This window comes from Chiloscyllium plagiosum, chromosome 4, assembly GCF_004010195.1.
Source record: "Chiloscyllium plagiosum isolate BGI_BamShark_2017 chromosome 4, ASM401019v2, whole genome shotgun sequence".
NCBI lineage: Eukaryota > Metazoa > Chordata > Chondrichthyes > Orectolobiformes > Hemiscylliidae > Chiloscyllium > Chiloscyllium plagiosum.
In genome coordinates, this window is record NC_057713.1 from 123,971,791 (window position 1) to 123,997,235 (window position 25,445).

The following is a 25,445-nucleotide window of genomic DNA, read 5'->3' on the forward strand; positions in this document are numbered from 1 at the left end:
CACCTTGACCTCTTTCCACCTATCACATTTCCGACGCCCCTCCCCCAAGTCCCTCCTCCCTACCTTTTATCTTAGCCTGCTGGACAAACTTTCCTCATTCCTGAAGAAGAGCTTATGCCCGAAATGTCGATTCTCCTGTTCCCTGGATGCTGCCTGACCTGCTGCGCTTTTCCAGCAACACATTTTCAGCTCTAATAGTGTTGAAGGCTGAACTGTAGTCAATGAGTAGGATTCTTAAGTAGCTGTTCTTGGTGTCAAGATGTTCTAGGGAGGAGTGAAGGGCAGGTGATATGGCATCTGACATGGATCTGTTGGTCCAATAGGCAAATTGGAGTGGGTCAAGAGTAGTGGGGATGCTGGAGTCGATTCCTGATGAAGGGCTTTTGCCCGAAACATCAATTTTCCTGCTCCTCAGAGGCTATCTGACCTGCTGTGCTTTTCCAGCACCACTCTAATCTTGACTCTGATCTCCAGCATCTGCAGTCCTCACTTTCGTCTTGTCGTAATAGGTGTTACCTCTACGCCAAAAGTCTGCTCAAAAGGAGCACAGAAGGCACTGCAACGATCTGGGAGGGATATGTCATTGTCTGCTATCTTGCACTGTCCCTTTTTAGAACCTGTCATGTCATTCAGTCCTTGCCATAGTCGCTGGGTGTCTGTCTGGGTCTCTAGTTTGGATCAGTACTGGTCCTTGGCTGTCTTAATGGCTCTCTTGATCTGAAGGCCTCACACCTGGTTTTATTAGCAGATTCTGTACGTCCTTCATCCAGGGTTTCCTGTTGGGGAACACTCAGATTGACTTCCTCGATATGCAGTCCTCCACACACTTGCTGATAAAGTCTGTGACAGCGTACTTGTCCAAGGTATCTGCGTACTTTTGGAACATGGCCCAATCAGCCAATTCCAGACAGCACCGGAGTTGATCCTCTGCCTCCTCCGACCAGCACTGGACCTGTATCCGCGAGGGGGTCTCCTGCTTGAGCTTTTGCCTGTAAGCCGGGAGAAGAAGCAAGGCATTGTGGTTGGAGTTCCAGAAATCAGGGCGGAGGATGGAGCGATAGGCATCCTTAACAGTGGCGGAGGGTCATAACCATTCACTGTATGATATTCTTTTTTCCTGCGTTTTTTTATTTTTACCAATTATTTTTCTGCCTGGACCTGTCATGATTTTGATCACATTTCAAAGGAAAACAGTTTTAACTTACGAGTCAGGAACAAGCATAGGCCACTCAGTCCTTCAAGCCTGTCTATCACTAATAAGAACATGGCAGATCTGATTTTAACCTTGACTCTATATTCCTGCCTAGCCCTGATAAACTTTCATTCCTTCAGTAATCAAGAATCTATTTCTGTTGTAAACATTCTGCATCCACTGCCTTTTGGAGGAAGGGAATTCCAAAGAAAGTCAACCCTTTGAAAGCAAAAAAGTCCTCTTCACTGTTTTAACTGGATGACCCCATTAATTTTAAGTTTTTGTCTTTAGTTCTGATTCTCCCAAAATAAATCATCCTTTTAACATCTACCCAGTCAAGTCCTCCAAGGATCTTATATGTTTCAATTAAGTTACCTCTGACTGAAACTCCAGAAGATACTTTCCTAGCCTTAACTTCTATGACATTTGTTCATTTCAGGTACCTAGTAAAAATCAAAACAACAGAAGTTGCTTGAAAAGCCCAGCAGGTCTGGCAGCATCTGTGAAGAGAAATCAGAATTAACATTTAGGGTCCGGTGACCCTTTCTTAGAACTGGCCTGGTAAATCTTCGCTGAATTACATCCGATGTATCTTCAAACTTCTCCACTGTGTCTTCATTATGAAAGTTCCTCTTCCCTGGAAGCATTCTTGTGAAGCTTCCTGCATCATTTCCAATGCCTTCACATCCTTCCTAAATTGTGATGCCCAGAACTACATTGTGCTGACCAGAACTTTGCCTGCCTTGTGTTCAGTTCACTGCAGGTAGATAAGATTGGTTAAATGCACACAGTAGTTCTGCTCGCACTGACACATCTAGAGAGCAATCAATAGAAGGTGGTCCAGGGCCAAATGTAATAATGACCAGAACACCAAAGAGGATAACCAACAGTTGATCAGGCAGCTCATGATGCTGTCAACTCAAAGACTAGTGAGATTCCGAGAACTAGTGCGTGTACACCACAATCGAATATACTGCATTCACACTAACTGCTGAAAAATATTAACGTGTGAGTCACCTCAGGATGTCAAGGGATTCTATCACTCACCTTTGTCAGTTGCTTCAGGATAACCCAAGCTCCCATTGCAAAAGTGCTCAACATTGCCATAGTATTGAATTTCTATGCCACCAAGGCCACTAATGCATCAGGGAAGTAATGAATGTCCCATTCAGTGAGTCAATGAATTTCCAAACATCACCAGAGCCTGGGTGCCAGGCATTGAGCAATGCAGTAGTCAGCTAGATTTCCAAAAGCTACACAGTATCATTGAATGTATACATGGTGTCGAAAGCACAGAGATCTTCCAGCTGTCTTCATTAACTAAAAGAGTTAATTTTCACTATATCCATGCAGCTGACACGTGACCATGGAAAATAATCCCACAAAGCATGTGCTCACTACCAAGGGAGCTTGCATGACTTTTACATCTCAAACCCAAAACTCAAGATCACTCGAGAAAAAAGTACAAGGAAAACCACTCAAGCCAATTGTCACAATGACAGAATCCAAGCACATATACAGCATTCACTGAGTATTCTTCTGTATCTTGTTCTATATGGTGGTCAGTGACCTCCACAGGGAAAATCCACATTCCAGAGCCATGATGGGCAATTTGAACGGAATCTTCCAACTTTCACTTAAGACTGCGGCTGTCCTCTGGCATTTGTTTCAAGTGTTCCCCGCCTGACTCTGCACTGCCATCAGGCAGCTCCTGGTCATTTCCAGAGAGACACATCTGCAATGATACTGTCAGGGGTCAAGACTGTCACATTCTCCTCCAGTTGTAGGGACATGGTGGGGTGGACAGAATTTGAAAGTTCGGACAGCAGCTCCAGTCTCAGGGCATCATCTCTCAGGAAGACTGATGCTCCTGGGTTGTGTGTCTGAGTGCCCTTTTAAAATATGGCACCCTGACCTTCAAATCTATGAGGTAATATCAGGGTTGTTGATTTCCGGCTGCCCCATCACACAGATGAATGGGCCTCAATCATAAATAGCTATTTGGCATTCCACAAACTAAAACAGAAAATTTCTGGAAAAGCTCAGCAGGTCTGGCAGCATCTGTAAAGAAAAATCAGAGTTAACATTTCGGGTCCAGTGACCCTTCTGACTCTGAGGAAGACGCTAAGCTTTTCCAGAAATTTCTGTTTTTGTTTCTGATTTACAGCTTCCGCAGTTCTTTCAGGTTTTCTTTGACATTCCACAATGCCAGCTGATCTGTCTGAAAGCGAATGTCACACACAGCTGTGCTATTGAAACATCTTACAGTGGAAAAGGGTTTAGAATTAGAATCTAGCCTTATATGTGCTATCAATCTCTGCCAGGTCTCCAGGTCTCTACTGATTCAGGTCTAAGATCAGTACTTTGTGTTCTCTATTTTAGAGGCACTTTTGGCCCAGTTCTCCAGTCATCCAGCCACATGAACCTGTCCACGCAATTCTCTTCCTCCCCAAACCCAAAACCCACTATCATTAGAGAAGTGTCTGATAGGTCCCCTGGATCTGATGAGATGCATCTTGGGAACTTAAAGACAGTAGCTGCAGCGATAGTCAGGGGGAGTGGTTGCACTATATCAGTAATCTTCCAAGAATCCTTCGCTTTTGGAACAGTCCCAAAGAATTGGAAAACTGTCAAGTTAAAACTTTTATTTAAAATGGTGAGACAGATAACACAAGCAAAAAACATAGATTGGTTAGCTTAACACCTGGCATCGAGAAAATATTCAAGTCCTTTATAAAGATGTAACAACAGATCATTTAGAAATGCATGACTACATGAAAGGAAAATCATGCTGAATAAATTCATTAGAATTCTTTGAAGAGGCAACCAGCAGGATAAAGGGGCAGCAATAAACATAATTCTTCTGGATTTTCAGAAGTTGTTTGATGCAATACTACACTTTAGGCTCTTTTATAAGATAAGTGCCCAAAGTAGTATATTAACACAGGTAGAGGATCGGCTACTAATAGAAGACAGAGACTTGGATCAGGAGGCATTTCAGGTTGGCAACCTGCAGCATGACATGCGACAAGGATAAGTACTGAGGCTGAAATTATTAACAATATATCCTCATGACTTGGATGAAGAAAGTGAATGCGCTATACCGTTTATGAATGACACAAAAATAGTTGAGAAGTCTGTGATGACGATGACACAATGGGCAGAATCTTCTTATGGTCTGAGTAATATGGGCTATTGTGAGATGTGGCAAAATCAGGTGATAAGTCTAGCAAGAACCATCTCAACACTGGGGACAACCCATGCCATTTTTCTGCATTTCACAAGGGCATGTGGTGAGATTCTCACTAGACAGAGTCTAGTTGCCAATTGACAAGGTTAAATCACATGGAATACAGGGAGGACTAGCTATTTGGATACAGATCGGGCTCAAAGGTAGGAGACAGAGAGTGTTGGTGGAGAGTTGATTTTGGAGGCCTGTGACCAACAAGGTGCTGAAAGAATCGCTGCTGGGTCCACTGCTTCTTGTCATTTATATAAATGATTTGGATATCAACATAGGAGGTATGGGTAGTAAGTTTGCAGATGACACCAAAATTGGAGTAGTGGACAGCAAAGGTTACCTCAGAGTACAACAGGACCTTGATCCGATTGGTCAATGGGCCAAGAAGTGCCAGATGGAGTTTAATTTAGATAAATGTGAGGTGCTACATTTTGGAAAAGTAAATCATAGCAGGATTTATACACGTAATGATAAGGTCCTGAGGAATGTTGCTGAACAAAGAGACCTTGGAGTGCAAATTCATAGTTCCTTGGAAGTGGAGTTGCAAGTAGACAGGATGGTGAAGAAGGTGTTTGGCATGCTTGCCTTTACTGGTCAGTGCATTGAATATAAGAGTTGGTAGGTCATGCTGCAGCTACACAAGACCATTGGTTAGGCTATTTTTGGAATGCTGCATTCAATTCTGGTCTCCCTGCAATCAGAAGGCTATTGTGAAACTTGAAAGGGTTTGGAAGAGATTTACAAGGATGTTGTCAGTATTGGAGGGTTTCAGCTATAGGGAGAGGCTGACTAGGCTGGAACTATTGGACCATTGGAGGCTAAGGGGTGACCTTATAGAGGCTTATAAAATCATGAGGGGCATGGATACAGTGAATAGCCAAGGTCTTTTCCCTGGGTGGGTGAATCCAAAATAAGATAGCATAGGTCTAAGGTGAGAGGAGAAAGATTTAAAAGGGATCTAAGGGGTAACTTTTCTGCACAGAGGGTGATGCGTGCATGGAATGAGCTGCCAGAGGAAATTGTGGAGGCTGGTACAATTACAGCATTTAAGAGGAATCTAGATGGGTACATGATCAGGAAGGGTTTTGAGGGATATGGGCCAACTGCTGGCAAATGAGTCTCGATTATTTTAGGATATCTGTTCGGCATGGACGAGTTAGACCAAAGGGTCGGTTTCCGTGCTGTTCAGCTCTATGACTCAATTACTATATGAGAGTCCTTATTGGATGTTAGAAGATTTATTAAAAATTCAACTCACCACATTAATATTCAGTGTCCCTCTGACCAAATTCACCAAACGAGCTTGACATCAGGAAAACTCAACAAGAAATCCGGAACAAATATTTGATGAGTTCAGCTCACTGCTTGCTCTGCTCAATCTCCATGTTGGATATTGGGAACCAACATCTCAGAGTATACTTCATAAGCACTGACTACACACTCCCTAAATCCACAGATGAATCAGATTTGTGCCAGCTTCTAAGAATCATTGTAGTGCACATCTAACCCACCTACAGGACATTTCTGCATGATAATTCTCCATTTTGAGTTGCACCAGCAACTATTATTGCAATGTTGCCGCAAAGGCACTTGCACTCAGGCCAAACTCCCAGCTCCTGGACTTGACCATGTTACATCAACAAACTCTTTGCTTGCTCTCACATCGCTCACACATTCCGAGTCTATTTGGTTGCTCACAGAATCCCTGCCTTGCATTTGTGCGTTTGCCCCATGAGCCAGAGATACCAGGCTCACATTACTACTCTAATACAAAACAAAGAACTGTGGATGCTGGAAATCTGAAACACACAAAGACAGAAGTTACTGGAGAAGCTCAGCAAGTCTGGCAGCATCTGTGGAGAGAAAACAAAGTTAATGTTTCAATTCCAATGATTCAAAAGTGATTCTGAAGAAAGGTAACTGAATTTGAACTGTTAACTCTGTCTTCTCTTCACAGATGCTGCCAGACCTGCTGAGTTTTTCAACAATTTCTGACTCGTATGTTTGATATGGCTACTTTCTTATGTGCCGCTTAGTGCAGGCACAAAGTCAGGAAGCTTGCCATGTTTCTCAGTAAGCCTCAGTCAAGTCAAGGGGATAGCTTTAGCTCAGTGGGTCCTGAGACAGAAATTCAAGGTCAGACTCCAATATTAGTCCATGCTCAGCCTGGGGCAGTCAGAGTTAAGATTCTCTCCACCAAAGTGATGAGGAGCCAAATGTCTTGCAGTACACTACCTCTCTTGAGTCTTTCTTCGCCATTGTGAGTTCTTATTCACCTAGAATGAGAAAGAACTAGATATTACGTATTACGGGAGATGAAAGCATGTGGCACAGCTGTTATCTTTGGTGAAGGTGGGGAGGTGGCCTAAGTGAGTAAATAAGCAGTACAGAAGACATGCGGTGTTAGTGCTGTTCAGGGGCTGGGGCCCCTGACTTCTGTCATGCATGAATGGGAGGTGGATACAACGACAGGGGTAAAGTGAATATGAGGAGAGAAGATGGTGCTATCTCAGCAGAGAGGAGAAGGACACTGAGGTGGACATTTCTCCAGTTAGCTGAGAGAATTTTAACTCAATTGGCCACATCACACCAGGCTGGCATAGTATGGTGCCTTCGCTTCCAGTGTTGGTCCTGCAGGAAGGCAAAGTCCTGTGTTGCCAATACACTACCTAGCAAGACCTTCAGGCTCCTACTCACAATGTGGGCACTGATTTCTATGTCTGGCATATCAGGAGTACTTCTAGACAGACAGCACTTGTCTGGCTGCACGTCAGGCTTTTAAAGATGGTGCAGTTGCAAGGGATGCCAGTGAATTTCAAGATATCCATTGAGTGATGAGATGTTCCAGGTGGGGCACTTCGTGAATGGGGCAGAAATTGGACATCAGGGATGCACTAAGTAATTAAGGAGACAAGTTTGGTAAAATAGGGCAGGAGAACCCATGAGGCCTAATGACATTAAACCTTCCAAAACACTACATGCAACTCGGACTTAACCAAAAAAACACAAGATTCAGCAAAAAAGAGCAGGAAGAGATACACAGACAGGTAAGGTAAAATCTTAGCAGGTAGAATATGTGGGAAAATGTGAGGTTATGCACTTTAGCAAGAAGAATAGTTGAGCTGAATATTATTTAAGAAGAAAGCGACAGAAAGTTGCAGAACAAAGGGATTTGGAGGTCCTTGTGATAAATCACAAGAACTAGCACACAAATTCCACAGGTAGTAGGGAAAGCAAATGAGGATTGGGTATGAAAATAGCATTGTCTTGCCAAGATTATACAAGATATTAGCTAGATCACTACTAGAAATTTGCAAACAGTTTTGGTACCTTACCTTAACTGCCTCCAATGAAATAGCTTTCCTTAAATAAGGGACAAAAACTGTTCACAGTACGCCAGTAGTGGTATCACCAGTAACTTGTACAGTTGTAGTTAAGCCTCCAACACAGTTGAAATAAGGGCCAACATTCCATTAGCCTTCCTGATTACCTGTAGCACCTGTGTGCTAGCTTTCTGTGTTTTATGCACACATACCCTCAAGTTTCCTTTGTGTTGAAGTTTTTCTCCATTTAAATAATACTCTGTTCTTTTGCTTTCCCTTCCAAGAGGAACAACTTCACATTTGCCCACATTACACTCCATTTGCCAACATTTTGCCCACTTACTTAATCCAGCAATCTCTCTGTAAACTATTTGTATTCCTCTTGCAAATTGACTTTCTGTCTATTTTTGCCTGTCTGAAAATTTGACAATAGTATTTCCTCTTCCTTTCTTCAAGTGATTAACATATGTAGTAAATAGTTATTTTTCCAGTACTGATTCCTGTAGAACCCCACTGGTCACAGGTGGCCAACTTGAAAAAGAACCCCTTATCCTCACTCACTGTTTCCTGCTCATTAGTGATTACGGTATCCATGCCAATATATTGCCTTCAACGCTATGACCTCTTATGACAACCTTTTGTGAGGTACCTTGTCGAATATCTTCTGGAAGTCGAAATACAAGACATCTACTGGTTCCCCTCTACACAATCTATGTAAAAGATCAAAAAATGTCACACAACTGATGTGATGTATTGAACAGACCTAGATTGCTATTAAGTCTTTAGTCATTTCGAACGGAGATACAGGCTTCAATTGATTAAGATGTAAATTGCAGAACATCTTTCAAGTCACAGTCCTGAGACAACTTATGGTTTTACCAGTATAAAAATGGAGGTGACATCTCAGTTCAGACAATACATTAAAAGTGTGAGGTTAGAGTCTGTCTGTATCCCAATCTTGAGTCAGACTGGTTCTATTTCCAAAGTAGGTACTTATAAAATGTCACAAGGACTGACTGCTCATAGATTGTGTGCTTTTTGAATAAAATTGAATGTACCTGAAAATACAAATCTGCATATACATTCTATTTTGTTTAAAAATTACACAAACTATAGGCAGTCAGTCTATGTGACATTTAAAAATATCTCACTTTGGAAGGAGAACCAATCTGACTTGAGGTTAGGATATAGAGAGACTCTAACTTCACATTTTTGATGCATTGTCTGAGCTGAGATGTCACCTTTTATTTCAATACTGGTAAAACCTTACATTGTCTCGAGACTGTGACTTGGAAGTTCTGGGATTTACGTATTAATCAATCAAAACATATTTCCTCATTCTAAGTGATTAAAGACTCAGTTGTATGACACTTTGATCTTTTACTATAAATTTTGTGTTCTATAATCCTGCCGTTCTAGTAATCTGATGAAGGAGCAATGCTCAGAAAGCTTGTACTTCCAAATAATCCTGTCGGACTATAACCTGGTGTTGTGTAACTTTTAATGATTAAAGATGGCAGGACAGGTGATCACAGCTGTAGAATGCAGGAAATCTTGCACACCAATGTGACCCAAGGCAAACATGTTCACAGTGTTTGAGATTTGAGCTGATACAGCTCAGAGTTTATAAACTGGAGGCTGAGCTCGAGACTGAAACACATCAATGAGGGAGAAACTGGATTCTTTATGCAAGGAGGCATTTACACCTTTACGATAGAGTCTTCTGATTTGGCCAGTGCTTAGGCACAGAAAGATTGACTGTAAGCCACAGGCTGAGTGCAGCAGGTTGACAATTAGCCATGGATTCATGGCCTCATTAACTGAAAAGTGCCTGAATTAGTCAGTCCTGGAATCCATGGCAACTGAATGACAAACTGGATAGGAAGGCCCATGATCAGCCATCTCACCTGTTGTGACATGAATTCCCCTCCATTTTTCAGGAGCAGCAAGGAGAGAAGCAGAGATGACCGGGGGCTGCTGGGAGATCAGTTTCTCACTTAAAAGGGACTTACCTCAAGAGTCAGGCCTCCATTTTTCAGGAGCGGTGAGAAGAGAGGGAGAGGAAAGTAAATCACTGCTTTAAAATCTTACCTCGTACATAGGTGAGTGCACGCTGAGCAGGAGCGGACACAGGACTGCTGAGTAGGTGAAGCAATATATTTGGGTGATTATGTTTACCTGAAACACTACTATGGTAGTGTCTCCCATCCATCCTCCTCCCCTAACCAAGAAAAAAGGTTCTGTGCACCAGATTGGTAAGGTAAGTTTGTTTTTTATTCCTTATTTTCCAATAATCTCTTTGGGAATTTAGAATAGTGGAAATGGAGGTTAGGGCAGTTGAATGTTCCTCCTGCAAAATGAGGGAGATAAGGGTCACCATTAGTGTCTGTGCTGACTTCATCTGTGGGAAGTGCACCCAACTCCAGCACCTCAAAAACAACGTTAGGAAACTGGAGCTGGAGCTGGATGAACTTTGGATCATTTGGTCAGCGGAGGGGGTTATTGAGAGGAGTTATAGGGAGGTAGTCACAACTCAGGTACAAGAACAAGGCAAATGGGTTACAGTCAGGGGACGGAAAGGGAACCAGCAGACAGTGCAGGGGTATCCTGTGGCTGTTCCCCTCAATAACAAGTCTACTGTTTTGGATACTGTTGAGGGGGACAACTTACCAGGGATAAACCATGGGGTACAGGTCTCTGGCACAGATTCTGTCCCTGTTGCTTAGAAGGGAAGAGGGGAGTGGAGCAGAGCATTAGTCATTAGGGACTCCATAGTTAGGGGGACAGATAGGAGATTCTGTGGGAATGAGAGAGACTCACGGTTGGTGTGTTGCCTCCCAGGTGCCAAGGTTTGTAATATCTTGGAATGTGTTTCCGGGATCCTCGAAGGGAAGGGGGAGTAGCCCCAAATTGTGGTCCACATAGATAAGCTGCAGAGCTGGGCTGAGAGGTAACAAATGGGATTTAATGCAGAAAAGTGTGAGGCAATTCACTTTGGAAGGAGCAACAGGAATAAAGAGTACTGAGCTCATTGTAAGATTCTTGGTAACGTAGATGAGCAGTGAGATCTAGATGCCCACATACATAGATCTCTGAAAGTCGCCATCCAGGTTGATAGGGTTGTTTAGAAGGCTTACGGTGTGTTAGCTTTTATTGGTAGAGAGATTGAGTTTCAGAGCCATGAGGTCATGTTGCAGCTGTACAAAACTCTGGTGCGGCCGCACTTGGAGTATTGTGTACAGTTCTGGTCACCACACTATAGGAAGGATGTGGAAGCTTTGGAAAGAGTTCAGAGGAGATTTACTAGGATGTTGCTTGGAATGGAGGGAAAGTCTTATGATGAAAGGCTGAGGGACTTGAGGCTGTTTTTGTTGGACGGAGGAAGGTTGAGAGGTGACTTAATAGAGACATATAAGATAATCAGAGGGTTAGATAGGGTGGACAGGGAGAGCCTTTTTCCTCGGGTGGTGATGGCTTGCACAAGAGGTAATAGCTTTAAATTGAGGTGTAATAGATATAGGAAAGATGTCAGAGGTAGTTTCTTTACTCAGAGAGCAGCAGGGACGTGGAACACCCTTCCCGTAACAGTAGTAGACTCACCAACCTTAAGGGCACTTAAATGGTCATTGGATAAACATAAAGACAAAAATGGAATAGTGTAGGATAGATGGGCTTCAGATTGGTTCCACAGGTCGGCGCAACATCGAGGGCCGAAGGGCCTGTACTGTGCTGTAATGTTGTACGTTCTATGTTAACTGTGAGTAAGAATCACTTAAGATCATCAGCCTAGTGTTAACTGAGCAAAAGGCAAGTTTGTCACCTTGCAATGTTCACAACAGCTGCATTCCTATGGACAGCTTGTAACTTCACTGTTAAATCACTGAAACTAAAGTCTCAGTGCCTCAACATGGGACGAGTTACTGAACTTGAGGGACACCTAGTGGAACTCATCCCCGACCCCTCTCCCGATGATCAAAATCTGAGAACTCCCACCAACCACAATCCATCATCTGCTCACCATACATTACTTACTTTTGTCCTGGGTCCTCCGGGACCTTGAACTTCAGGATGTTTTTGCAGTAGTAGCCACATCCTCCTGTATGATGGCCCTCAACACAAGAATTTCCAGCCTTTGTTTAAGGGTAACTCTCACTAGATGGAACATCCACCCTTCCCCCAGCTATTCATTACTGGAAGGTGGTTTACAGGAATATTTTCTGGTGAAGGCAATGTGTTTGTCTCACTGGCAATCCAATATACTGACAGGAGCTCCACTGCCTCTGATTATTCCCTTAATTCTAGCTCTCTTTTTATAGATGCTGCCATACCTGCTGAACAGTTTCAGCAAAGATTTTTGTCTGGGAAAATAACAAGAAGCTGAAAATACAGAACAATGAGATAATAAAGTAACAAAATTCAAAATACTACAGTCTGTAACTCTGCAACAAGAATCTAACCTTGCAACCATCTCCTGCTTACATGTTATAATATTAAAATTGATCATGTGTTTGCTATATCATGAGACACGTTACAAAACGAAGCAGTTCCTACATAGTACTCCTGCCACTATAAAGAATGCATTGTGAATTATTGTTGCATGCGCTAAATGAAATGCTCAGAAAGAGGAGAACAGCAAGCTAGCTTATAGAACTGCATGTACACTGAATATCAGGTAAACAAAGCTGCATTTCGGCTTGTATAATCATCAGCAGCCTGGACCACTAAGCTCTCCAGGCATTGGAAGCTGTGGACTTAGAGTCATAGCATCATACAGCATGAAAATAGACTTTTTGGTCCAACTCATCCATATCGTCCAGATATCCTAAACTGATCTAGTCCCATTTGCCAGCGTTTGGCCTATATCTCTCAGAATGCTTCCTATTCATGTACCTATCCAGATGCCTTTTAAATTAGGTATTCCTGAAATAATTCAAGGATTAGTAGAGAGAAACAGTTGTGATATTCACACACATGTCAACTACCAAGGGGCAAAACCAGTCCATCTATTATCCAGCCTCCTTAGTGAGAACATCTGGCTCATTATTTTAACTCTTCAAAACAATCACATGTCTTAGTCTTTATCCAGGAATCATTTTGCTTGAAAAGTTTAATTTTCCTTTCACCAAAAAAATGTCTGATTTCTTAATAGATCCACATAGGTTTTACTCTATATGTTCTTGAGAACTGGAGAAATCCACAGGTTTTCTGAACAAAAAGAGCATGGTAACATTCTGGCAAAATTAGTCTCCTTGCTTTAAAATTTGGACAGAAACTGATTAGCTATTTAAACAATGTCAAGACACCAAAAGTGATCACCAGTCACAAATTCACAATTGTCATACATTTTGATTAAATTGACAAGTCTCCACTAAAATAGACTTCACTGAAAATCTTATCTTTTAATGGTGCAGATATAATGCACACCTCGAGCATGTAACAATGCCAGATTCACAGCATAATGTCCTCAAAATGTAAAATGCAATGCTCTACATTTTGGAAGTGGCTTGCATTACAAAAAGGTTGTGAACTTTTAAATGAAGAGTATAACATTTTTCTCACAGTACTAACATACTGATGACAAATGGCAATAATTTCTCACTACACTGCCATAATCTGGTAAAGGGATTTCTCCCTGTCAGGCTATTTCACTTTATTTTGCACCAAACCAATAGAATTCATTTATTTGCTACTTATAACAAGGCTACAAATGCGTATATCATGAATATTGACATTTTCACTATGAATAGTAAATGGAGGAAGTGTACTCATTCATCTGATTTCAGAAATCTATTCACCACCCAAACCCTTACCTTATAGAATTCTTACAACCAAAAGAGAGAGGAGACTTTCATTCCATTAAGCAGCTTTCAGGAAGTGAAGTCACTTCATTGCTCAGATTTTATGCTCATTTTTTGAATGATTTTTATTTATGTTGGATAACAACAATTACAAATCTGGCATTTAATAAAATTTGTTCTGGCTAAGCTTATGTCCAAGTAATTTCAAATATAATATAGGTATTGTTCTGGTACCTCTATATAAAGCACATCTCCTTTTGTAGTGTGCTTGTTAATGCTAATATATACATTGGCATCAAATAATCAATAATGATTATAATAACATCCAAATGAAAAAAACTAAATTAATCTTAAATAATGATTCAGATAGGTACCCATTTGAACAATAACAACTCATCAATTGGAAACATATCATCCCAAATTTAAACATTTTCAAATAAATTGAAACATTTTCAACTAAACTGAAAGCAACATGTCATATGAATACAATGAGCATTGAAAGTTTTAATATGGAACTATTACGAGGTCTCCAAATACTCCAAAAGGATAGATACTTCACAGCTCCTTGTTTCACTAGCTACAAGAACACAGATTCTAATATGTTTTGGTATAACTGAATTGAGGTTGATAAAGAAAATGCTAATGACTCAGTCTTGTAAGATTATTTAAAGCAAATTTAAATAAAATTTATAATTCAATTTCTTACATAAACATAGCTTAACGTAGATAGATTTGACTGATTTGCACTGACGAGGAAATGGAAATGAGAAAGCATACACCAAATTACTCCATTACAGTGCATTTTTATTGACAGTATAAGTAAGGCTTTAAAAATATTGACTTCTTTCTGGCCTGTATGTACATAAATGTTATAAATCAATTATGGACACCTTCAATACTTTGAAATTAGAGAAAAAACATGGATCAACCTAGAGCTGAATATGATATTCAGAACATCCCGGTCAATTGTGCATTATGCAAATTTTCTTTCAGTTAAGAGTCAAAAACATACAGGCCTGTACAACAATTCTGTATAGCTTTGCAGATTTTGCAAATAGAACATTGACATGAATAGACCATTAACCTAAAACTAATACATTTGGAAGACAGCAACACGATACTCGTATCCGACAATATGTCAATAAGTCCACTTCACTTAATTAACCACTGAGTAATTATATCATTTATGTAATATAGAGTAGTTAATGATACCTTTGCAAATTACCTTGTTTTGGGCCTTGCAATCAACACTTGGTTTGTTTCGTTCGGCTGTCCTACAATGAGCTTCAATCTTCTTGTTTTGCTGGTCCATAGAATAAATTACATGGTCTTTTCCATCAAGCTACAAGGAATCCAGCAAATATACAAATAAGCATAGTAATCGAAGAAAATCTATTATTGTTATTGTGAACGTACTTTCAGTAAGCAAACAAAGACCAAATTATGAAGCTCTTCTCACGAATTAGAAAATCCACAACTGATAAATGAAAATTGAATCAAAATTCCTTCATTTCTCTTGTACTAATTTGTGCACATCTTCCACACAACTACTCGTATGTTGTGTTGGTTGTATTCCACATAAGCTACGCAGAACAACTAACAGCCGTTTTGAGGTACTATACCTCAACAAAGAACACACCTTATTTCTGTGGAGCAAAAGGATTTCATTTGTTGTCTCTGTATCAGTTCCTTTTTTTCTGAAACTGCAAGCTTACACACAAAGCTGAACCACAATGTAAACCAATTGGACATCAGTAGAACAGCCGAGGTGATCAATACCTAAAGCAAAGGATGAACAGGACTTGGTTTCTGAAGGTGGTGTTCAGACTGCTCTTTCATTAAAAAAGGTTCTTTCAAATTGATTTTGGCTTAAGTAATGAGAAAGCTTATCCAAAAATCTTTAGCATTTCAACTGAAGTTAAGGAAATCAATACAACCATTTCCCATTTGAACAGCACATGTGAATTTTATGTACCAGAGACAAGACAAAGTCAAAAATCAGATAAATCGATAAAGTTTGTCAATAAAACATAAAGCTGACAAATGCTATTTTAAGCAATTAAAGCATTGTAAACCTTACGAAGATAATCAATTTCTATATATTGTTATTAGTTGTGTTTAAATTCCACTCTAAATATTTCAAGGCAAAGTCCATGTAAGTCAAAAAACCAACCCTTCATAGGTTAGAACATTAGTATCTAAATAACATTTATTTGTTAATATTATATTGGGTATTCAGTTAGCTGCAGCTAACTTCTGTAGTTAACGTTAATATTTTTGAAGATTAATTTGAAGATTGTGTTAACCACAAATATTTTCCTGACAATATGTAGGCACTTTTGGTTTTTGCTGACCAACAGGCCCAGAAGCTTTACCCTGCTGAACTGTAACTACCTCTTCATTTGGTGCCACTGCCAAATATAGTAACTGTACATGGCAAAATTAATTATCATTAAATATTGGAATGTAGCCAGAAAACGTTATTTATTGCAGAATACATTTTTGGTGTATTAAAACCCATGGCTTATGAATATAAACAAAATGCCTTAACTTAAACAATATTTCTAAACTTGCAGACCTGTCATGTAACTAATGGTAAGTAATAGCACTTAGAACATAGAACATAACAGCAAAGTAGATGCCCTTTGGCCCTCGAAGTTGCGCTGACCTGTGAAACCAATCTGAAGCCCATCTAACCTACACTATTCCATTCTCCTCCATGTGCCTAACCAATGACCATTTAAATGTCCGTGAAGTTGGCAGGTCTACAACTGTTGCGGGCAGTACATTCCATGCTCCTAATAATCTCAGAGTAAAGAAACTACCTGTGAGATCCGTCCTATATCTATTACCCCTCAATTTGAATCTATGCCCCATCATGCTAGCCATCACCATCCTAGGAAAAAGGCTCTCACTGTCCATATGATCTAACCCTCTGATTATCTTATAAATCTCAATTAAGTCACCTCTCAACTTTCTTCTCTCTTACGAAAACAACTTCAAGTCCCTCAAACTTTTCTCATAAGAAAAGTTTTTCACTCCATACCAGGCAACATCCTAGTAGATCTCCTCTGAACCCTTTCCAAAGCTTCCACATCCTTCCCATAATGCGGCGAGCAGATCTGCATGCAATACTCCAAGTGCAGCTGCACCAGAGTTTTGTACAATTGGAGCATGACCTCATGGTTCCAAAACTTGATCCCTCGACTAATAAAAGCTAACACACTGTATGCCTTCTTAACAGCTCTATCAACAGGAACTCTGCAGCTTATCTATGTCCCTCTGTAACCTACAACATCCTTCAGCATTATCCGCAACTGTACCGAACTTGGTGTCATCTGCAGATTTACTAACCTATCCTTCTACGCCCTCATCCAGGTTGTTTATAAAAATGACAAATAGCAATGGACGCAAAACAGATCCTTGCAGTACACAACTAGTAACCGATCTCCAGGACGAACATTTCCCATCAACCACCACCTTCTGTCTTCTTTCAGCTAGCTAATATCTGATCCAAACCGCTAAAGCACCTTCGATCCCATGCCTCCATATTTTGTGCAGTAGCCTACCTTGGGGAATCTGATCAAATGCCTTACTGAAATCTATATACACAACATCAACCACTTTACCCTCATCCAACTGTTTGGTTACCTTCTCAAAGAACTTAATAAGGTTTGTGAGGCACAACCTACCATTCACAAAAACGTGTTGATTATCCCTAATCAACTTATTCCTATTGAGATGATTATAAGGCTTATCTCTTATTACCTTTTCAAAACACTTTATCCACAACCGAAGTAAGGCTCACTGGTCTATAATTATCAGGGTTGTCTCTACTGTCCATCTTGAACAAGGGAATGACATTTGCTATCCTCCAGTCTTCTGGCACTATTCTTGTAGACAATGACGATATAAAGATCAAAGCCAAAGGTTTCACAATCTCTTCCCTGGCTTCCCAGAAAATCTGAGGATAAATCCCATCTAGCCTATAGGATTTATCTATATACACACTTTCCAGAATTTCTAAACCTCCTTTGTGAACCTCAATTCCATCTCGTCTAATAGCCTGTTTCTTCCGTATTCTCCTTAACAACATTGTCTTTTTCCAGTGTAAATACTGACAAAAAATATTCATTTAGTGTTTCCCCAGACTCCACACACAAATTCCCATTACTGTCTTTGAGTCATTCTTTATCCTAATCTTACTCCAGTCATTCTTTTATCCCTTATATACCTATAGGAAGCTTTAGGGTTTTCCCTGATCCTATCCACCAACAACTTTTCATGTCCCCTCCTCACTCGTCTTCGCTCTCTCTTTAGGTCTTGCCTGGTTACCTTGTAACTCTCAATTGCCCTAACTAAACCTTCACATCTCAGCCTAACATAAGCCTCCTTCTTCCTCTTGACAAGGGATTCAACTTCCTTAGTAAACCTTGGCTCCTGCGCTTGACAACCTCCTCCCTGTCTGACAGGTACATATTTAGCAAGGACACACAGAAGCTGTTCGTTGAAAAAACTCCACATTTCAATTCTGCCCACACCCTGCAGTTTCCTTTTCCATCCTAAACATCCTAAGTCTTGTCTAATCGCATCCAAATTGCCTTTACCCCAGCTGTAGCTCTTGCCCTCCAGTGTATACCTATCCCTCTCCATCGTTAAAGTAAACATAACTGAATTGTGGTCGTTATCACCAAAGTGCTCACCTACCTCCAAATCTAACACCTGGCCGGGTTCATTACCCAGAACCAAATCCAATATGACCTCGCCCCTTGTTAGCCTGTCTACATACTGTGTCAGAAAAACCCTCCTGCACACAATGGACAAAAAACTGACCGATCTAAAGTACTTGAACTATCGTATTCCCAGTCAATATTTGGGAAGTTGAAGTCCCCCATAAGAACTGCCCTGTATTTCTTGCTCCTATCGAGAATCATCTTAGTTTTCCTTTTTCCATAGTTCAATATGTTGAGCTGAAACATTGGGCAGAATCTTCCTAAACTCTGAATGACATAGATTATGGTGAAAGATTTGGGAAAATCGATTGAGATGTTGAACCAGGCAAACTTGGAGTAAAGAACAAAAAAAATCACATTTTCCAACCAAGTCCTGGGGTTTGAGGTAAGATTTTCATTAGTGAGCAGCAAAAAGCCTATTAACATTGATTACTGCTCATTATCACCTTCATGATTACTTAATCCCGCCTCATTGATATGTACCCGTCAGATGGAAACTAGATGTGAAGACTTGGTGACATAGAGGTCAGGAGGGGTATGTGGCGACTTCAACTCACTACTTGTTCCTCTGGGCTTCCATTTTGAGCACCAGTCATCAGTATTTCAGGGCATTGCCCATGGGCAGCAACTACATATGTCCCACATCCATGGATATTTGCATCCATCTCGGCATCATCTTGGCATATTTCTGATCCACCTACACAACGCTTCTGCAGTTTTTATGCTGCACTTTGGAGCAAGCCAACACGTCTCACTGCAATGCTGCTATCAGGTAGGGATAGCCAGCTCACAAAATAGACCAGGCTGCATCTAAGGGCTACACACTTCCTCTCTTAGTGACAACTCATTCTGTGCCTATTTCAATGTAGGAATGAAGGAATAATGATTAAATTTTAATTCATCAGTTTTCGATTTTCTAATTCGGGAGAGAAGACCAAGATTCATACTTCAGTCTTTGCTTGCTGGAAGTATGTTCACAGTAACATTAATATATTTTCTTCCATTGCTCTCCTTTGACTTGCCATTTTGTGCTTCGTCCTGTCAGCCAGAGCTTAAGGGCTCACAGTATTTCTATCTTGCCTTCCCTTTTAGTGCAAACGTAAAGCTAGCCAGCTTTTCATGGTTAGCAGCTATGCTCAATCAAGAAGTGGACATGTTGCTATCTGGAAATAAGCTAGGTCACTGTTACATTTGCACCCATATACAGGTAGACAACCCTTTATCTGAAATCCAAAAAGCTCTGAAATCCATAGTTTTTTTGAGAAGTTTGTTTCTCATTAACAAGGTTGCTGGGCATCCAAACGGTTAACCCAACTCCACATCCACTTGATGTGTGTCACTCAGATGCAACGTGGTGGTGGGGGGGTGGGTGGCACAGCACTAGCAGGCCTCAATTCTGTCTCGGGGCCCGTTTTTACTCACAGTAAGTCTGCTGTTCGGTAAGATTTTTTAAAGTTTCACCATAAACTGTCACTCATTCTGAAATTCAAAGAATTCTGAATTCCGATCACCAGCTGGTCCCGAGCATTTTGGAGAAAGGATTTTGCACCTGTACCAGCAATGTACATGTCAAAATGCACAGCATGAGCTTCAAACAACCATATGTCAGATTTTATCTCTCCACCCTGGAGGCTGTCTGTCTTCATTCCTGACGAAGGCCTTTTGCCCGAAACGTCGAACTTCCTGCTCCTCAGATGCTGCCTGACCTGCTGTGCTTTTCTAGCACCACTCTAACCTAGATTCTGATTTCCAGCATCTGCAGTCCTCACTTTTGCCTAATCTTATGTCAGAGTTTAAGGTGGGTAGTCCTCAGTCAATTCGGGGAGACACCTTTCAGACTAGGGTTAGTGATATAGTAAGTCAAGGGTAGCCTCCCTTAGCAGGAGAAAGTGAGGTCTGCAGATGCTGGAGATCAAAGTTGAAACTTTATTGCTGGAACAGCACAGCAGGTCAGGCAGCATCCAGGGAACAGGAGATTCGACGTTTCGGGCACAGGCCGAAGAAGGGCCTGTGCCCGAAACGTCGAATCTCCTGTTCCCTGGATGCTGCCTGACCTGCTGTGCTGTTCCAGCAATAATGTTTCAACTAGCCTCCCTTAGCAGTCCAGGGCTTACTCGAGTTAGTCAGCCACTTGGGGCAGTGAGGATCCAAAATAATTTTCCAAAAGAGGTTAGGCTAATCGGCCTATAATTTTCCAAAAGATGGAAAATTATAGGCCGATTAGCCTAACCTCAATTGTAGGTAAAATTCTAGAATCCATTGTTAAGGATGAGATTTCTAAATTCTTGGAAGTGCAGGGTGGATTAGAACAAGTCAGCATGGCTTTAGTATGGGGAGGTCATGCCTGACAAACCTGTCAGGATTCTTTGAAGAGGTAACAAGTAGGTTAGACCAAGGAAACCCAGTGGATGTTATCTATCTAGACTTCCAAAAGACCTTTCATAAAGTGCCTCACAGGAGGCTGCTGAATAAGGTGAGGGTCCATGGTGTTCGAGGTGAGCTACTGGCATGAATTGGGGATTGGCTGTCTGACAGAAGGCAGAGAGTTGAGATTAAAGGTTCTTCTTAGGAATGGCAGCTGGTGACAAGTGGAGTCCCACAGGGTTCAGTGTTGGGGCTACAGCTGTTCACTTTATATATTAATGATCTGGATGAAGGGTCTGGGGGCATTCTGGCAAAGTTCACCAATGATACAAAGTTAGGCAGACAGGCAGGTAGTACTGAGGAGGTGGGGAGGCTGCAGAAAGGTTTAGACAGTTGAGGAGAGTGGTCCAAGAAATTACTGATGAAATTCAACGTGAGCAAATGCAAGGTCTTGCATTTCAGAAAAAAGAACACAGGTATGGACTATTTTCTAAACGGTGAGAAAATTCATAAAGCCGAAGTACAAAGAAATCTAGGAGTGCAGGTTCAGGATTCTCTAAAGGGTGACTTGCAGGTTGAGTCATGATGACAAAAGCAAATGTAATGTTGTCATTTATCTCAAGAGGTTGAAATATAAAAGCAACGATGTGCTTCTGAGACTTAATAAACCTCTGGTTAGGCCCCATTTAGAATACTGTGTCTAATTTTGGGCCCCACACCTCAGGAAGGACATACTGGAGCATGTCCAGCAGAGATTCACACGCATGATCCCTGGAACGGTAGGCCTAACATACGATGAATAGCTGAGGATCCTGGGATTGTATTCATTAGAGTTTAGAAAGTTGAGGGGAGATCTAATAGAAACTTACAAGATAATGCATGGTTTAGAAAGGGTGGATGCTGGGAATTTGTTTCCGTTAGGTAGGGAGACTAGAACTAGCACAGCCTTAGAATTAGAGGGGGTCAATTTAGAATGGAAATAAGGAGACATTTCTTCAGCCAGAGTGGTGGGCCTGTGGAATTCATTGCTACGGAGCGCAGTGAAGGTCGGGACGTTAAATGTCTTCAAGGCGGAGATTGATAAATTCTTGATCTCACAAGGAATTAAGGGCAACAAGGAGAGTTCGGGTAAGTGGAATTGAAATACCGATCAGCCATGATTAAATGGCGGAGTGGACTCAATGGGCTGAATGGCTTTACTTCCACTCCTATGTCTTCTGGTCTTATGGGATCATGATCACGACCCTAAAGTTCTGCCATAATAAACCCTGTGAGTCCAATGCAGCCAATGTGGGGCGTCATGGGTACACAGACAGGAGCTGTAAATGTCAACGGTCTGGACACTCAATAATCAGGGCTGTCCATTTAAGTCAAGAATGTGGATTTTGTTCAGACCTAGGGGTACATCCACTAAAAGTCAAAGAGGGCTCAACAGTGGCCAAAACTGCAGGAGGAAGGCTGGGGAACTGAATTGTGGAGATTGGAGTCAGTATACCGGAGGCAGAGAAGAATACAATGGGCAATGGGAACCATATAAATAAGTGGGAAGACAATGCAGCATTGAAAGTAAAAGGGCCATTGATTGTAAACAGCAATCTGGCAACATTTGGGGACAATTAGATGTCATATTTACTCGACGTGCCTTCGATTGTTGGGTAAATTGTGCAGATGAAGATTTAGGTAGCCAGGTTTAATAGCGGCATGGGGTATTTCAAGGTTCAAGGGATTGATGGGACTCGCAGGAAGAGGATATTTCCCATAAAAAGACATATCAGCAGAAGTAGGCCATTCAGCTCATCAAGTGATGTGTACTCAAGTACAGGAATACAGGAGTACAGTGAAAAGTACAAAGTCTCGATTCTCTGACACCATCTTAATACAAAACACAGGATTAAAAACAGAATTTGTATCATCGATAGTCACAGCTGAGGTGCTGGAAGACTGGAGGTTGGCAAACGTGGTGCCACTGTTTAAGAAGGGTGGTAAAGACAAGCCAGGGAACTATAGTCCGGTGAGCCTGAACTCAGTGGTGGGCAAATTGTTGGAGGCAATCCTGAAGGACAAGATGGACATGTATTTGGAAAGGCAAGGACTGATTCGGGATAGTCAACATGGCTTTGTGCGTGGGAAATCATGTCTCACAAACTTGATTGAGTTTTTTGAGAAGTAATAAAGAAGATAGATGAGGGCAGAGCAGTAAATGTGATCTATATGGACTTCAGTAAGGCGTTCGACAAGGTTCCCCATGGGAGATTGATTAGCAAGGTTAGATCTCATGGGATACAGGGAGAACTAGCCATTTGGATACAGAACTGGCTCAAAGGTAGAAGACAGAGGATGGTGGTGGAGGGTTGTTTTTCAGATAACAAACAATCCAAGTCTTTTTCGATATATAATTTTAGTTACAGCACACTGTAAACTTTTGTTATAAATTTTGTGTGCTACGATCTTACACTCCACAACCACCTGATGAAGGAGCAGCGCTCTGAAAGCTAGTGCTTCCAAATAAACCTGTTGGAGTGTAACCTGGTGTTATGTGATTTTCAACTGGGTTGAAGTTGTAATTTCATTAGGCCAGGCAGCCGTGACAACTGTTCTAGTTTAATTGATCTCTTGTTTTTGTTTTTCTCATAATGTGTTGTTGCTACATTTGTAAATTTTTTTGCGCATCTTGTTTGTTCAGTTTTCTGTAAATCTTGTTCCTATTTTGTGACTATCATCTGATTCAGCTGCCAAACAGAATGATTTGCATCTATCCAGGTATGCATAAAAACTGCATGTATATTGTATCCTTTTGCTCTTCTCAGACTGACAGGGTATCAATACCTCGCTGCCAGTAGGAAAACCAGCCCTTGTACAAGTCAAAGTTATTGTTTGATTTACAAGAATGTGTCTGTGTGGTGCTTACAGAATCCAGTTGTTTTATATTCGACAGAGAGGAATGATTTAAAAAGGACAGAAGGGGCAGAGGGTGGCGCATGTATGGAATGAGCTGCCAGAGGAAGTGGTGGAGGCTGGTACAGTTACAACATTTAAAAGGCTTTTGGATGGGTGTATGAATAGGAAGGATTTGGAGGGATATGGGCCGGGTGCTGGCAGGTGGGACTAGATTGGGTTGGGATATGTGATTGGCATGGACGGGTTGGACCGAAGGGTCTGTTTCCATGCTGTACACCTCTATGATTCTATGATTCTAAGCCGAAATTTAAAAAAAGCCACAAGAAAAGGAAATGACCGGATCCCTCCCCTGCCTCCGCCATGGTCTTCGTCGCCAGGAAAAGAAAAGCTACAAACTCCATCCCTCAGTCTGCAAATACTCAAGTGCCCGAATCTCCACACACCACCACAGTTGGAACATCACCGCAACTGGAACACTACCGCCTCCAATGTCAGGTACCCAGGATGAGCCATGCCTTGTGGCTGTGCCACGACGGCTGGAACCATGTCACCATTGTTTGGTGCTTTCTTGCTTCCACATATGTTGTCACCGCCATGAGTCTGTGCTGAGCCGATCTTGGCAATGCAGCCGCCACAGAAATTTCCAGGTCCCGAACTGGATTCAAACTTACACTGGGCCCACTATGCCTCATTCTGGCTTACACTGATGCTGCTGCCCACCACCGCTGACATTCCATGAAGGGAGCTGCTTCTGCCACTGTCTACACTCCTGGAAGGTAACCGATACCACCGAGAAAGGAAACAAATGAAAGAAAAGAGCAAAAGTAAAAGGAGAGAGAGAATGAAAGGCAGACGGAAGCAGATGAGCCCACAACAGCATTACACAGATGCTATACTATAGCTGAAAAACACCCATAGGTGCAACATATAATCTGAACGTTAAGCCTTAACTGACTGTGAAAAATCCACATCCTTCCACCAAGCAGTCATGACCATATCATGCATCATTAAGAATCAATCCCACTAACGGCACGGCGCCGCAGTGGTTAGCACTGCTGCCTCACAGCACCAGGGACCCAGGTTCAATTCCAGCCTTGGGTGACTATCTGTGTGGAGTTTGCACATTCTCTCCGTGTCTGTGTAGGTTTCCTCCGGGTGCTCCAGTTTCCTCCCACAGTCCAAAGATGTGCAGGTCAGGTGAATTGGCCATACTAAATTGCCTGTAGTGTTCGGTGCATTCGTCAGAGGGAAATGGGTCTGGGTGGGTTACTCTTCAGAGAGTCGATGTGGACTTGTTGGCCTGTTTCCACACTGTAGGGAATCTAATCTAATCTAACAGCTACGATGCTTTGCTAACTGTAAAGATACACCCTAATTGCCTTGGTGATATTGCTCAATATCAATGGCTGTAGTGATAGACTGTGCTCTCTGAGTATATCCAGCAGACCTTGAGACTGATGGCAATTTAGTATGGCTATCATCCTGTCCATGGAAGCAGCCAGGCAATCAGATATCAAAGGCAGCAGAAACCCAATCGAGTTGTTGCAGTCCTATAACATTTGTATCAGATAGCACAAAGTCTGCAGCTTATGTATATCCATGTACATATCAATGAAATAATAAATTGCTGACATCGGGGGTCCTCACCCCCAGGGCCGAACAAGTGCTTGGTATCTAGCAGTCCTCTGAGTGCCAGAAACCTGGGGTATTTCTTCCTCAATTAGCCATAGAAATGTGGCAGGTTTGAACTCACCAGCAGGTGCTCCTGACTCTAAGTTGGGTGAAGTGCCCCGCGTGTTATTAGCATCTGAGCTGGCGGAGGGGTGTAGGTGGCAGCCTTGCTGATGCATCCTCTGAGGCATCTGTCCTCTCTTCCTCCTCAGAGATGGAGAAGGG

General features: G+C 41.7%; 1 protein-coding gene across 6 annotated transcripts in view; it reads right to left on the bottom strand.

Annotated features, from left to right (window-relative positions):
• LOC122549388 (polyamine-modulated factor 1-binding protein 1-like) overlaps window positions 1–25,445 on the bottom strand; it is a 508,658-nt gene that overhangs the window by 335,909 nt on the left and 147,304 nt on the right. For all 6 annotated transcript variants that reach the window (XM_043689125.1, XM_043689128.1, XM_043689124.1 and 3 more), the window contains one exon: window positions 14,780–14,896. In XM_043689125.1, the coding sequence (XP_043545060.1) occupies window positions 14,780–14,896 (117 nt within the window). The remainder of the gene's footprint in view (window positions 1–14,779; window positions 14,897–25,445) is intronic.